The following is a 15,886-nucleotide window of genomic DNA, read 5'->3' on the forward strand; positions in this document are numbered from 1 at the left end:
CGCTGTCTTTATATATATATATATATAATATATATATATATATATATATATATATACATATATATATATATACATATGTAAATAAATATATATATATGTATATATGTTTGTTGTGTCTATGTTTATTCTATGCCTACTTATTAATTTATATCTTTTTTTGCTTTTTGTGTATTTGTTTGTCTCTTTGTTTTTGTCAATTTCTTCATTTATTTGTTTCTTGCAAATGGCTGTCTCCCCAGCGGGCAGCTAGGGTTTAGGGTTTAGGGTTTAGGGTTTAGGGTTTAGGGCTGCAGCAATTCAAAAGATACAAAAGCCTCTCGAGCAGCGGGGAAGCCCCAACAGAGACAGCGCGTACAGCCCTTGTAGCAGGGGCCCAGGGGCTCCTCGGCAGCACCAGGGCCCCCCCTGGGGGCCCCTGCTGCTGAGGGCCCCACACTGCAGCAGCTTGCTGCTGCTCGCCTGAAGCACACAGCAGCAAGCACAAGGAGCAGCAGCAGAAGCAGCATGTGCCGCAGCAGCAGAAACAAAGACAAAAAGCAACAGCTGCAGCAGCAGCAGCAGCAGCAGCAACAGCAGCAGCAGCAGCAGCAACAGCAGCAGCAAATCTCTCAGCAACAGGATGCATGCAGCTCACCTGCGCCCTTTAACGGCCCTCTCAAATCTCCCGCAGGGATCCCCTGCTGGCGCAGTTGCTGTTGCTGCTGCTGTCGCTGCTGCTGCTGCTGCTGCTGCTGCTGATAGTGTGTTGATGGGGGTGGGGTTGTTAAAGGGTCTGTCAAAGGGATTGGCGCATGAGGAATTTTTTCTACGGGGACCTCCGCTATAAAAACTTTATCTCGAAAGGTAACAGAACGATGGGGGTGAGTGCTGCTGCTGCTGCGGCTGCTGCTGCTGTTGTTGTTGCTGTTGTGCTTCAATGAGGGCCGATGCTGCCGACGGGGCTCCACGCTGTTGGGCGCTGACGGCTCCTTCTGCAGCACAAGCAAATACAAACACAGCAGCAAGTGCGGCAGCAGCAGGTGCAGCAACAGCAGGTGCAGCAGCAGCAAGTGCTGCAGCAGCAAAATAGGGGGGTCTTACAGTCTCATTTCCGGGCTCCACGTCATTCGTGACCTTGTCTTCAGCTGTTGCTGTTTGTGCAGCTATTGGTGCTGCTGCCGCTGCAGTTGCTGCTGTAGTCGTTGCTGCATGTGCTGCTGCGCCTTCTGCTGCTGTCTGTTGTTCGCTGCTGGGATTGAGGGGGCCCTCTGTATTTTCTTCTGCTGCTGCATGCGTTATGTTGGGTTCCTCACTGGATGTACGTACAGCAGAGGCAGCAGCAGCAGCAGCAGCAGCAGCAACGTCTGCCTCTGGGGCCTTAAGGGGAAGAGGTGAGAGCATAGCAGTTGCTTGAAGCAGCAAGCTATTCCTAGTGTAGAAACGCAGAAAAAGAAGAAAGAGAGAACCTGTACAAAAGGCTCTCTGGGTGCTGCTGCTAATGCAGCAAAAGAAAAACTTTGAAGAAACAAACAAAAACAAAAATAAAAATAAAAATCAAAGAGAGGGGTTCACCCCCCTCTCCTCATCCACTTGTTTTGCTTGCGTTGTTCAGATAAAGTCTGCAGCAGCCGCAACTAACGGCATAAACTGCTCTTTATTGCATAATATATTACTTTAAAATAATACTTTTGGGCTGTGCATACACCTTGAAACCACCAGAGCAAAGGAAAGCTAACGAAGTAAATGCAGCAAGGATAAGGGGAGGGGGAAACAAGCAGAGTGCTGCATCTGTTGCTGCTGTGTGTGGTTTTAATGAATTAAAATGAGTAAAAATAAGCCCTAAATATGCATGCAAACTCATAGAAAACAACAAAAACTTCAAACAGCCACTGCACATACACCGCAACGGCTACGTCGATATAACCACCTGAGCTGGGGTGTATAGGCACCTCCCCATGAAATTGAATATTTTAAACGTGAATTAAACATTAAAAATCAATTTATTTTCATTTTCGCAATCAAAATAAATGCAAACAAGACGCATGCAACCATCTAAGCTCCAGCCTCTCACCTCCGCACACACCTCCTATAGAGCTAAACCACTACTAGCACAGCTGCTGCATAGGAGGTTTGAGGGTTATTCTACTGTTTTGTTTAATTACATTTCAATGAAAAAGATTCATTTCTTCGTCATTTTAACTCATATTTCCTTTAATCTTCTTCTTCTTTTATAGCTTCCGCACACACTCAGCCGCAATCCACATCATATTCAGAGGACGGCATCTTACGTGTTTAGACTGCAGCATAAACAGTAATTAAGGTTTAGGGTTTAGGGTTTAGGGTTTAGAGTTTATGGCTTAGGGTTTACTGGAGGGGCCTCTGTGGGAAGTTAGTATAATGCAGAAATATGCGCAAGAAAAACTAAAGAAAAACTTGAGTATCAATTCTTCGATAATGTTTCTGCATGCACAAGAAGGGGGCTCTTGAGATGCATGCGTTCGATTGGCTGTCTTGCAGCATTTGTTATATCTTATTGTAAGAACTGCTGCTGCTGCTGCTGCTGCTGCTGCTGCTGCTGTTCTTACTACGCGTTATTATCATATGCCCACCTCATTTGCTGCAACAGTCAATAATATCTATCTGGAGCGCCAGCTGCAGCAGCTGCAGCAGCTGCAGCAGCTGCAGCAATAGCAGCAATATGCTCTTTTGGTGTTACTACCTTTGCCTTAACAACGAAAAAGAAGTTTCTGAAGAAAAGGAGAGTACATGTTCATTGCTGTTTTGCGCTGCTACTATGCTTGCTGCTGCTGACGCAGCTGCTGCTGTTGCTGCTGTGGTAGCTATCGCTGCAGTACCTGCAGCTGTTTTTATTAATGGTGTTTAGCTGCAGCAGCTGCTATGGCTGCAAGTACGACTTCTGCTGCTGCTGCTACTATGGATGCTGCTAGTGCTGCTGCTGCAACTACACCGGGTGCTACTGCTGCTGCTGCTACTAATGCTACTACTACTGCTTCTGCTACTGCTGCTGCTGCAGCAGCTGCTGCTGCTGATCGTACGCAGTCCACTGCCCAGCCTCATCGAAGTACCCGTTGCCCTGGAAGCCACTCTGCAGAGGCTGCAGCTGCTGCTGCTGCTGCTCCGTTAGCTGCTGCCAGTTGCCTTGTTCATCCCAGTACCCGTTTGCTGCGTATTGTTGCTGCTGCTGTTCCAGCTGCTGCTGCTGCTGCTCTGGTGTCAGCTGCTCGGCCCCCCCCTGGTCGTAATAGCCTCCGTAGCCATCTCCCCACTGCTGCTGCGGCTGCTGCTGCTGCAGTTGCTGCTGCTGTTCGTATTCACTTTGCTGCGGCGCCCAACTGCCCTGCTGGTTGTAGTAGTCTCCGGTGTATATCCAGTTGCCTTGTTCATCATAATATCCTGCTGCTGCTGCTGCTGTTGGTGTAGGGACCCAGTTTCCTTGTTCATCCCAGTACCCTGCTGCTGCATCCCCTGCTGCTGCTGCATCTGCTGCTGCTGCTGCATCTCCTCCTGCTGGGCCGCCCTCTCCTGCTGCAAAGGACCCACCTGCAAACGATCCTGTGGGGATCCAATTGCCGTACTCATCCCAGTACCCTTCTGCTGCTGCTTCTCCTGCTGCTGCTGCTGCTGCTGCTGCATGCTCATCTGCTGAATCTCCAGCAGCAACAGCTGCCGGGCCGCTAGGTAGGGGCTCTATACCCTCAGCAGCCGCTGCTTCGCTGCTGGGCATTTGCTGTGTGGCGGAGCTGCACATACACCCGAACGCAGCAGCAAAAGAAACGCTTGAAAGCAGCCCCACCCAATGCATCTTAACTCTTTTTCCTAAACCCTAAACCCTAGCGACCCAAACCCCTAAACCCTGAACCCTAAACCCTAGCGGCCTACTGAGTAAGCAGCTCGTTACTGAGGGAATCCTGAGGAGAAGGAGGAGTGCAGCAAGAGAAGCCGTAGCATCTTGCGAAGAGCCCCAGCGCGTTCAAATCGCTGCTGCCGCAGCATACACGCCTTCGCTGTGCTGCTGCTGCTGCTCCTTCAGGTGTACCTGCAGCAGAAGCTCGCTCAGGAACGCCCCACGCCACGCCCCGCTGCAGCATGAAGGCCGCATGCTGCATGTATCTCTGCTTAACTTTAGGGTCTGCAAGTCTTTCTTCTAGTAAAGAAGGTGATATGCTTTTTGTCTGCAGCAGCAACGAACCGTCAGGGGCAACCGGGGCCCCTGAGGGGCCCCCAGGGGCCTCCTGCGGCGCTGCAGAGGACGGCAGCCCAACGGAAGCAGATGAAAGCTGCTTCAGCAACTCTAAGCAGCAAGCGAAACACACACACAGATGCATATACACCCAAGTATGTTTGCGCTAGCTAAAGTTACATGGTGGGGCTGATGCTGCAGCAGCTGCTGGTTGTGCTGCTGCTGCTGCTGCTACTGCTTCTGCTGCTGCAAGGCTTACCTGTGGAAAGTTGTTTCTTTGTAGTAGCAGGTGGGGATCGGATCCCAGAGGAAGCCCTTGAGGGCTCCCTGGAGGGCTCTTTAATTTTCTTTGCTTCTTCTTCTTTGACTGGCCGCTGCTGCAGGGCAGCAAAGCGCTCTGCCAAAGGAATAGTAGGTGCTGCTGCTGCTGCTGCTGCTGCTGCTGCAGGAGCAGCAGCAGTTTCTTTTTCTGCTGCCTTCTCTCCCTTCTTTGACCCCACAGCTTTTGTTGCAGACGTCTGGCGAGAAAGAGAGCGGCCCTCCCCCATTGATGCAGCAGTCTTCAGCTGAAGCTCAGACTGCTGTTTCTCTTTGCCTGCTGCTGCTGCTGCTGCTGCTGCTGCTGCAGGTGGTGCTGCATCTGCAGCTGCAGCGCCCTCGGGCTGTTCCTTCGATTCCTTCAACTGCTGCACACTTTCTGCAGAGTTCTGTTTGCTGGTTGCTGCTGCTGGTGCTGCTGCTTTTGCTGCATCTCCTGCTGCTGCTGCTGCATCTGGTGATGCTGCTCCTAAGATTGCCTCCAGCCCCCTTTTGCTGTCGGCGTTCTTCAGAGAAAAGAGAGAACCCAAGAGCCTCCCCTCTCCGCTCTGTTGCAGACACACAACAGCAGCAAAACTAAGCACTCAAACAAATGCATGCATACAATCAAACAAATATAGCAAAAGCCGAAGAGTGTAAGCAGCAGCAGTCAGCAAACACCCCCCTATATATATATATAATATATATGTAGGAGTGCATATATACATTATTTAGGGTTTAGGGTTTAGAGAATATAATATATTTGATTATTAAAGCAGGGTCCTGCTTCTCCAGTCCCAATTACTTTTTAATATATTATTTAATAATAAATAAACTGCATAATAATAAATAAACTATTTAATAATAGATAAACTATTTAATATTCTATTTCCTCGTGTTGCTGCTAGCAGCAGCTTACTGCAGCAGCAGCAAGCTGCCCGTCTTTCTCTATGGAGGAGCGCAGCCCCTTAACCCCCTTCGAAACATCGACTGAGGGTGTCTCTTCTTTCTGTTTCTTCTTTTCCTTGTCTCCTTCAGGGGCCCCAGCAGCAGCAGCAGCAGCAGCTTCCTTCTATCCCGCAGCACCAACACACCGCACATTGATACGGACTAAGACAGTAGCAGCAGCAGCAACTGCAACAGCAGCAGCAGCAGTAGCAGCAGAGACAGTGGCAACAGCACCCCCAGCGAAACAGCAGCAGCAACAACAGCAACAGCAACGGAAGCAGTAACAACAACAAAAACAGCAAACGCAGCAGCAGCAACAGCAGCAACAACAACAGCAGCAACAGCAACACAAAAACAGCAACAGCAGCAGCAGCAACAGCAGCAACAACAGCAGCAGCAACAGCAGCAGCAGCAAAGGGATCTGTCTGTATCTTCTCCGTTCTCACAGTGGATGTTTGGCTTTTGCTGCTGAGGGCTGCTGATTTTTTTGTTGTTTTATCTTTAAGTGCTGTTTTTGCTTTTTTCTCTGTCCCCTTTGCTCCCGTATCTGCTGCTTCTTTTTTCTGCTGCAGTTTCTTCTTCTCTTTTAAAGGCGCCCCCCCAGCTGCTGTCTTCTTTGCTTTGTCTTCCACCTTAGTCTTTGCAGCAGCACCTTTACTCTTTTTATTTTGCTGTCCTCCTTCTGTCTCTTCATCTGCTGCGCCGCTGCTGGAGGGGCCCTCAGGGCCTTCAGCTTTAGGCAGCAGCAGCAGCAGCTTCCCGTCCTTATCTTTTGAAGGAAGGTGAGTTAGACGGGGAACAGCAGCAGGGCGCTGTCTAGTGGTGCTGCTGTTTTGCTGCTCTTCTGCCTCAGCTGAAAGGCCTTCAGAGGAGACAGAAGAAATATTATCGTTCGCTTCCTTCTTGCTTCCTAAGCTTGCTGCTGCTCCGTTTTCTACTTCTGCTGCTGCAGCTTTTGCTGCCTTCAAGGGGCCCCCTTCTGCAGCAGGTGAGGGAGACCCCTTGCGCTCGCCATCAGCAGCATGAGCTTCACCTTCGAGGCCCTTTGCTGCAGCAGCAGCAGCACCCTTTGAGGAGACAGAAGACGAAGCAGCTTTGGTTTTCGTTGGCTGCGAAGGTGGAGGGCTTGAGGGGACCTCGTCGCCATTTGCTGCTGCTGCTGCTGCTGCTGCTGGTTTTGCTGCTGCTGCGCTTTTAGATGCTGCCTTCACTGCTGCTTTTGTGGGCGTCTTTGTGGCTGCTGTCTTTGATGCTGCTGTCTTTGCTGCTGTTGTCTTTGCTGCTGCTGCTGCTTGCTTCCGTTCTCCTGCTGCTGCAGCTGCTCCCTCTTTGTCTTTCTGTTCTGAGGGCCCACGTTCTCCTTTTGCTGCTCCTTTGTCTTCTTTTGCTGCTCCTTTGTCTTCTTTTGCTGCTGCTTTGTCTTCTTTTGCTGCTGTCTGCTGCTGCACCGACGGCTTATCTGCTGCAGCACCTGCCTTGGGGGCCTCCTTTACCTTCGTGCGGTCTTCAGCCTCTGCCTTCTCTGTTGCTGCTGTCTTTGCTGCTGCTGTCTTTGCTGCTGCTGTCTTTGATGCAGCTGCCTTTGCTGCTGGTGTCGCTGCTGCTTTTGCTGCTACCTTTGCCGCTGCTTTGGGGGCAGCTTTTACGACTAACGTCTGCTTGGGTGCTGCTGTCTCTTTTGCTGCTTCAGAACCTTCTGCTGCTGTTTTTACTGCTACTCCATTTGCTTCTGAAGCTGGCGTTGCTTTTGCTGCTCCTGCTGAAGGTGTTTTCGCTTGTGCTGCCTCTGCTGCTTTGGCTGCTCCTGTTCCTGCTGCTGTTGCCGTCTTCGCCGCTGCTGCTGCTGCGGTTGCTGCCTTTGCTGCAGGTGGAGTTGGGGCTGCCTTCTTCAAAGGAACCTTTACCTGAGTTGCTGCTGCCTTCTTAAGAGCGTCAGATGTTGATGTTGCTGCTGCTGATGCTTCTGCTGCTTTCTTCTGTCCCCCTTCTTGCGGTGTCTTTGCCGTTGTTGCTGCAGCTCCTCCGTTCATCTCTTTCTTTTCCTCAGCCTTCTTTGCTGCTGCTGGTGTTTGTGCTTTTGCTGCTGTTGCTGCTGTCTTAGCTGTTGCAGCAGCTGCTGCTGCTTTACCTGCAAGCCCCACAGCTTTCTTCGCAACAGCTTTCTTTGCTGCTGCAGCAGCCCCAGTAGGGGCCCCTGCTGCTGCTTCTTGTCTAATTTGTGCTTCTGCTGCCTTCATTGCGAGCTCTAAAGACGTCAGCTTCTGGGGGGCCCCTTCTGCTGCTTCTTTTGTAGCGGCTTCTGCATCTGCAACTTCTGAATGCTTAAGGCTAGTCTCTTTGGTTTCTGTTGGTTTGTCTTTGTCTTCTTTCTTCTCCTTTTCTACCTTTGCAGCAGCAGCTGCTGCTCCTGCTGCTTCTGTTGATGCTGCTGCACCTTTCTCCTTTTGTGCTTCTGCTGCAGGCTTCACTTCTGCTGCTTCTGCTGCAGGTTCCTTTGCTGCTGCATCTGCTGCAGAATCTTTTTCTGCTGCCTTCGCTTCTGTTGCAGGCTTCTCTTCTGCCGCTGCTGCTGCAGGTTTATCTCCTGCTGCTGCTGCAGGTTTCTCTCCTTTTGCTTCTGTGCTAGGTTTCTTATCGGCAGCGTCTGCTGCTTCTGTTGCCGGCTTCTTATCTGCCTCTTTTGCTGTAGGCTTCTTGTCTTCAGTTTTTGCTGCTGCTGCTGGAGGTGCTGCTTTTGCCTTAGGTCGCTTCTCAGCTGCGTCTGCTGCAGGTTTTTCTTCTTTTGCTGCTGGTTTACTTTCTACTCCAGGTGTTGCTGCTGTAGTTTTTGCTGCTTCACTTGTTGCCTTTGGTGCTGCTGCTGCTTCTGCTGCAGAAGGTGCTTTTGCTGTTGCTGCTGCTGCATCTGCTGCACCTGCTGCAGTTCCAGAGCTGCCTCTTCGTATCATAGTAGCCGGTGCTGCCTTCTTAACAATTGTTTTCTTTGAAGGGACTTGTGGCGTTGCAGTCTGAGGGGCCTCCGCAGCTTCTGCAGCTTTTGCCTGTGGTGCTGCTTTCTTTGTTAAGACCTTCTTAACTGGAGGCAGCCCTGCAGCAGCTTTAGCGGCAGGAGCCTCCTTTGGTGCATCTGCTGCTGTTGCTGCTTCTGTTGCAGCTTTTGCTGCAGCAGGAGGGGCTTTAGCTGCTGTTGCTGCTTCTGTTGCTGCAGGACGGGTTTTATCTGCTGCTGCTGCTGCTGTTTCAGCTGCACCCTCTTTAGCTTTAGGAGCGGCAGCTGCCTTGGATAAGAGGCGGTGGGGGAGGCCCTTAGGTTTATCTTTTGTTTCTGTTTCTCCTTCTTTATTGCGTGCATCTGCACTGCTCAGGCGTACAGCCGTGGAGCTGGCTTCTGCCTTAGCTGCCTTGGGGGCTGCTACTGGTGCTGCTTTCTTTACCATGCGAGCCTTCGCCTGCACAGCGGGAGCCCCAGGGGCACCCTGCTGCTCTTGCTGGGGCCCCACAGCCTCCCCAGGGGCTCCCACTGCTTTCCGCACTGCTGCTGCCTTTGCAGCTGTGGAGCCCTCAGAAGCCGCCTTTGGGGCCCCAACTGCCTTACCTATGGAACTGCCTCGAGATAAACTGCGGCGAGGAGCTGCAGCAGCAAATGCAGCAAACAAACAGAGCAGCAGAAACGCAACTGATAGGCAAGCATACACAGAACGGAAGCGCTGGGGAGGCTGCAGTGCGGCGAACGAAGTTTAATGGCACTAATGGAAGGAGGCGAAAATTAAGAAGAGAATCAATTGATAAATAACTCACCTACATCAGAGCCCTGTCGGCTCCGTACGCCAAACACTTCCAAGAAGCCTCTCACCTCAAGAGTCAGAGGCTCCTCCGACTCTCCCTGAAGAAGTAAAAGACGCGCGCAGCACTGCACTGTACATACAACAATATTGAATTAAAATGCATAATATGCATCTGTTTCTGCATGTGTGTATATATGCATGCATAGATGTGTGTATAAGGCATGCCGCTGTGCTCTTGCTTGGGGGTATTGCCTCTTCCACATATTTGAGTTTGTAAGGCGGAAAATACAGATAACTAACCGGAGGAGGTCGAGGAGGAGAAGTTTGTTCTGAGGTTTCCATTGGATGCAGTGCAGAAAAACATGCAGGAGCGCCTGCAAGGACCTGCTGCTAGCGGTTGATTCGTGAGGCTCTAGGGCGATCTCTGATGAGTTTTCTCTTCTAATGAAGAAATGAAGGAAGACAAGAACAGAAAATGCATCAGGAGATGAAGAAGAAAGTCTGAAGCGCAAAGATCGCGATGGAAGTACAGAGTGGGCCAGTGGCCGTTTCTGAAGGAGGCAGAGGGTTGCTTGGTGTTGATAAAAAATGCGTTTTCGTGAGTATCTCTTGAATGAAACTTTAAGTTATTGATCAATAAAAAGACTCAAAGGGAAGTATTAACAGAAGGAGCAAACTAAATAACGCTTTCCTTCCCCTCTTGTGCTGCCGCTCGAGGCTCGTCTGTTCATTGCATGTTTCAGGTTCCTGTAGCTGCAAGAAGAAGCCAGCGTTCCTTCTCCCGCTCCCTTCTACAAATGTTTCTCTCTTTTTGTTCATTACTCTGCATTATAAATGTTTATTTTGTGAAAATCTCCTTCCTTTTGTTATTGCCCTACTTCAGAGCCATGGTGCTAGCCAGGCGAGCTCAACACACGTGCGGAGGCGGTATAAACTGCAGAAATTGAAGACTCTTTATTTGAGCAAATTGTTTCATTTAATGTGTTAGGTGGATATACAGAGTATAAACTAACTGTTCTTTATTTTTAACGGGTGAGAACATCAGTCATTTATACTTGCAATACTTAAAAAGGACGTCAATACTGATCGTGCAGACTTTTAGGGGAAGTAATATATTTTAGTGTTGTTATTATTTGCATGCATAGATTTCGCGCTATGTTTTTGAAGGCAGACAAGCAGACAAACAACAGACAGGGCCAACCATACAGGGATATTTCTAATCTTATGATGTTGCTCGTTTTTCCGGTTGAGTAGTCTAACCCTCCCCATCAGATTTCACCCTAGGCGCTAGAACTTATTATTGGAGCTTGTTTGAATCTGCTTCCTGTGTCTGTCGCTGGAGAGGCAATTCCGCTTATAAATAACACAAAGCACTATTTCGTGCGGTTTGTTTCTTCCCTAAGAAGAACCGATACCAATGTCTTGTGTTGTTCATATTCCTGATGAAATACACAACTTAGTATTTTGTATTGTTGGTGCATTCCTAATAAAAAGAATACATGAAGGGCAATATCGCTATACAGAGAAAGTAGTATACTTACAGCTTGATCAGCCCTCCTTTGGGGTTAGCAAAAGGGCCGCCCTGCATGCCTTGTGTTGCAACCTTTGCAAAGTATGCCTCCTTAATTCACCCACGCATGCATTTGCTCTCTTACTCCCCTCTAATTGGGTTTTCTAAAAGAAAAAGTATGTTGCCTCTGAAAAAAAGACAGCACCTCAACTGCCCCCCAAAAGAAATTGAACACTGGCGGGAAGGCTGGATGAACTGACAGGTCTTTGACGGCGAAGTGCTGCTCGTGGGTTTGTACTGACGGCACTTCAGCCAAACCTCACAAACATATGAGCTGTTTTAAACATTAGTCGCTATTTAGTATCTCAATTGAGTTGTAGATGCAGAAGCAAGCACTAGGGGTTTCCTAGCTGATAGCGGGCAAAGCGATTAGTACAGCGACCCAAAAAAAACGTATATTAGGCACATTAAATAGTCCAGGGGAGGAGTAACTGTCTAATGCCAAAGAGAAAAATAATGCAAAGATGGGGTGTACGTACAGCTCGCGCTGCACCGCCTCCAACTATATGTTGCATTTCTCACCGCATAGGTATTCACGGCGTTTCTGTATGAAATCGAGTGCTTTTTAATATTTAATTGGAGCTGTATATTCATAGTAATGGAGGAACAGGTGAGGAAACGCTTAATTGCTTTTTAATTGAGATCCGTTGAGAAAACAGAAGAAACAGGCGCTGCGGGCTGCTGCATTGGCTCTGCTGACGCGGAGGAGGCAGCAGAAGAACAGCACAAATTCTCCCTCAAAGATGTTTCAAGACAACAGTTGCTGCAGCATCATCAATCAAAATACTCCAATTCAAACAGATAGACAACTGGCTGCAAATGCGCACCCAGTTCAGCGTTGTGAAGCAAATGAAATTCATCAAGAAAAAGAAATATCCCTGCCTTATCCGTGGCCAGATGCGGCCGGGGAAGGCAATGAAAATATCGTTCTTCCCTCAACTGCTTCTGCTGACTCGGTAAGTAAAAAGCAGCGGCAGCTTGCGGTGTATGTGCAGTTGAAGTGGTTTAACTGTACGCATCTCCTCACTACAGCAGGCAGGCTTCTGCGATACATTCAAGATCCAGGCGATCAGCCTGCTGTATGAGCAGAAACGGCGCAGCAAACAAACCAAAAGAAAACGAACAGACGGAAGCAGAAACTCCGTTGCATGTAAGCATGGAAAGGGCGGGGGTTTCTTGTTCTTGGTTGAGTATGTTGCAAATCTGAAAGAGCAATAGCCGCTTTTACTATATTTGTTTTTCTGTTGCATTTTCTTTCCTTCTATGTGCAGACAGCTACGCTCATGGCGCTGTACACTGCGTACTGCAGACAGGAGCAGCAGAAGAAGATCGTGCAGCAGCAGCACGCAAGTCTTTTGCTGCTTCTTCTCACGGTTGTTGTCAAGGTTCTGCTGCATTTGAAGAGGAGAAAGAAGAGAAATATTTCAATGTGGAGGCTCCCCGCCTGCCTAACTCTCTACCTCTGTCAGTGGTGCGAGCAAAATGATATTATGTTGTAACGAAGAAAATAACAGAAGAAGACAAACCCAATAAAACAAACTCAGACAGAAACATCGCTGGACTTCCCTGAATTTTGTGTGGGAAGATCGGCGCGAAGGAGCAGCTGCGGGCTCAAAGAGATAATGAAAGGTGAATATTAAACACCTAAAAGATTAGAAAAATAAGTGTTTATTACTAAATATTTTCTTTCGGAAGCTCAGGCCTCTGGATGCTGCGCACTGACCCCAGCTGTCCTCTAGCTGCGCAAGCTTTAAATGAATTTATTGCAGAGAGTCTCCAGCTCTGCAGAGCCCCTCTTATAAACACTTCAGAAAAAGGAGAAGAAAAAAGTCTTCTGCCTGCTGCAATTAAGCAGCAATTAACTGAGATATTCCGTGCGTCTAATGCAAAAAGGCAGAAATAAAGAAGCACCTTATCCACTAGAAGACACCTTGAAAAAAACAAAAGAAACATGCATTTTAATTGCATGCAGAACTGCTGCCGAGCTGCCCCGACTTCATCAAAATTGTTGAGAGAGAATGGGAGAAGTTAGCGACTTCATTCCTTCAAGAGATATCTCCTTGGAGGGAATATTGTAAGTCATTTGCATTGCATTAAAAGGCCTCTAGGACTTGCTCCTAAACAATACTTGCATGCAAGCATGAATGCATGCATGCACGCTTTTAAGTTGTTTATTATTTCTGTCGGCTGCAGCAAACGTCAGCCGCTGGTTCGCGCGCCCCGCGATGATGGAGCTTCTTTTGTGTCTTGTTGATGATTCTTCAGATTGTTTGTCTTGTCTAAAAAAAGCGATTTGTGAGTCTTGCCTTCCATACACCCTACATGCATGCATACATGCATGCATGCATGCACGTATGCATGCACGGGTTTCAGGTATTTCTGCAATTAGTACTTCTTTGTTGGGGGCCGACTTGACGGGAGAAATGCAAGACAACGCCGTTGCTCTGTTTTGCGTGTTGAACAAAGTTCTGGTGTCTGTACACCCCAAGTGCTATTCGCAAGTACGTGGAACAGACGAAGCGAAACTAATTCAAATAAACAACTAAATTTATTGACGTGCTTTAGTCCTGTGCAGCGACAAACTGGGATACCACTTTGAACGAACTGGTGAGGCATCTTGAACGCATTTCTCTTCATTCTTTTTGCATTTCTTCCTTCCTCTTCCGGCTGCCTTCAAGCAGGTTCTGCAGATCACTCAGCACCCGCATGCCTCCTCCATTGTGAAGGCAGTTGGAATCGAAGCCAATACCCAAGCGGAGGCCCTCGAGAGAGCAGCAACAGATAAAACCCTATCTTGTGCTGCAGTAGCAAGCGCAGCACCTCTTTCTCTGCAACCGCAGGGCCTCACGCTTCAGCTACCCCTGTCCCTCAAACTCCTCCTGCAAACCCTAAACCCTAAACCCTAAACCCTAAACTCAACAACCGTTTGTCCTGCAGAAACAGAATACCCAGAAACCCCAGCCCTAAACCCTAGACCCTAGACCTATTTCCTAACACTTGTGTTGCGCAGAGACTGAAGCCCTGAAAGCCCTGAAAGCCCTAAACCCTAAACCCTTAACTTCTACCTCCTAACCCTAAATAGTTGGTCTTGCACACACGGGGGCCCTGAACTAGTTCGTTTCAAAAGGTTTGCAGGGGAGAATTTAGTCTGCGAAATAACTGTATAAGAAAGAGCGCTAGAGAGGAAGCAAAAGTGAATAAACTAAAATACAATACAGACGCAAACAGAGCCTCTCATACGCAACATTGTTCATATCCAGGTTCTGTTGAACTTCTTCAGCTAAGATAATGCCTGAGCCAGCCATAGGGAGGCCCCCTCCCCCAGCGAGTGGAAGGACTTCACTCCCAAAGGATATTCGTACATTATTATGTACACAGATATATTATATATAATATCAAATGCACACAATGCAGCATTATATACACACCGCCTGTAATTCCCCATCTGAGTATTATACATAATATATACGAACAGCGGCACATGCATGCAGAATGTAAAAAATGAAGAATAGCTTTCACTCTGTGTTGCGGCTGCTGAATTAATCAATAAGAATAATATAAAGAGGCCTCTGTGCGGCCTACCGTGCCACAGTACATACACCCCAAACCACCTCTGACACTGGGGGCTTATAATACGCGAAAGTAGTGCAGCTTAGTTTTGCAAGAAGACAATAAAACACCATCCATTACCAGGGCATCAACACGGCCCCAGCAGCCCCAACAACAAGAACAGCAACAACCAAATGCATGCATGCATGCATGCATGCATTCCTAAAGCGCCCAACCTTCAACCGTCTTCTTGAGTGAACGACAAACAACAGATCAGAGTAATACTCGAAAGAATTTGCAAAAAGACAGAAGGCATCCTCTGATCTTCACACTCGCCGTTGGCCGCGACTGTCTCCGCTTTCTCGGGGAAATAATAAAATAAAGACGAAACAATAAAGTTGAAAGTCTCTCGTCTAGGGTTAATGGTAAAAACCCTAAACCCTTTACCCTAAACCCTTAAGATGAACAACAGCGCCGAACAATAATAAGCTTGCATGCGTTATCTTCCCGAGTGCCGTATACATAATTTACTATGCAATCATCACAATATACAACTTGAAGGTTTTTCTTAGCTCTGTTTATTTCCACTTCTCCCCAGCGAATAGCATCTTTATTTCCATTTATTTTATTCTTCATCGCTCGAGTCTGCCTCTGCCAGCCACTGCAGGAAGGGCTCTGCGAAGGTCTTGCATTTGAGCGTAACAGGATCAGTTGTGTCTGCGTTGTAGTAGTTAAGAATATCTTCAGCTTCTAGCAACTCTGCGTTGTACATACGCTGCAGCAAATAGGGGAAGCCCGTCATTTGCGTCTCTTCACTTTCAAAACAAAAGTTCTCCAGTGCGTATATTATATCCGAAGAACGAACCGATGAGTCGCAGCACTTTACAACAAAAGGCATCTTCTGATCCAAACCCTCAGGGGTTAAACCCTCCTTAAACAGCGCGCTCAGCACAACAAATAAACGGCACTGCAAACAAGCACACACAAAACGTCAATAAAATTAACAAAGATAATCATACTAACAACATATCAAACAAGACAAACAAAACAAAACCAAAGAAACAAACAAGACAAACAACAGAACAAAGAGTAAACACAAGACAAACAAGACAAACAAACAGTACAAACAAGACAAACAAACAATACAAACAAAACAAACGAACAAATAAAGAAGATAACCAAACAGAATTCGTACTACTCTTCACTTCAACACAGAAAACGAAGCCAGAATCGTAAGCCAGCCAGTAGGAGGCATCAACAAAGGAATTGTCTTTCTTGCATGTCTTTGCATCCATAACAATAACAAAAAACAGTAACATGCGAGCACGCACTGTGCCTCTAACGTGGTACGTCTGCGCTACTGCATGCATGCATAAATGAATGCATGCATATATGCATGCATTCTTCGTACTTTTGCATCAAAGTCTTGAGAGACCTGCAGCATTCTGAGTTCAACGAAGAAAGCGTCAGGCGTGACGGAAGGAGTAGTGATGAACATATTACGAAGACGGTTTGATACTTCAGCTATCTCTGGGCAGCGGATAGTAAGAGCCTCTT

General features: G+C 47.9%; 3 protein-coding genes across 3 annotated transcripts; all 3 read right to left on the reverse strand.

Annotated features, from left to right (window-relative positions):
• Window positions 1-355: 355 nt before the first annotated feature.
• EAH_00049670 (hypothetical protein, conserved) lies at window positions 356-1,380 on the reverse strand (the record flags this gene model as incomplete). The annotated part of the gene is made up of 3 exons (XM_013391331.1): window positions 356-459; window positions 635-971; window positions 1,081-1,380. Coding segments are annotated over 3 exons (741 nt in total), but the record flags the coding sequence as incomplete, so codon positions are not given.
• A 1,615-nt stretch (window positions 1,381-2,995) lies between these two features.
• On the reverse strand, window positions 2,996-9,552 carry EAH_00049680 (hypothetical protein, conserved; the record flags this gene model as incomplete). The annotated part of the gene is made up of 6 exons (XM_013391332.1): window positions 2,996-3,740; window positions 3,880-4,291; window positions 4,440-5,046; window positions 5,872-9,056; window positions 9,224-9,308; window positions 9,511-9,552. 6 exons carry the CDS (start codon window positions 9,550-9,552, stop codon window positions 2,996-2,998), a joined length of 5,076 nt encoding a protein of 1,691 aa, XP_013246786.1.
• Window positions 9,553-14,954: 5,402 nt separating this feature from the next.
• On the reverse strand, window positions 14,955-15,773 carry EAH_00049690 (hypothetical protein; the record flags this gene model as incomplete). The annotated part of the gene is made up of 2 exons (XM_013391333.1): window positions 14,955-15,296; window positions 15,741-15,773. 2 exons carry the CDS (start codon window positions 15,771-15,773, stop codon window positions 14,955-14,957), a joined length of 375 nt encoding a protein of 124 aa, XP_013246787.1.
• Window positions 15,774-15,886: the final 113 nt, after the last annotated feature.

This window comes from Eimeria acervulina, genomic scaffold (assembly GCF_000499425.1).
Source record: "Eimeria acervulina Houghton genomic scaffold, Eah_scaff811, whole genome shotgun sequence".
Classification (NCBI taxonomy): domain Eukaryota; phylum Apicomplexa; class Conoidasida; order Eucoccidiorida; family Eimeriidae; genus Eimeria; species Eimeria acervulina.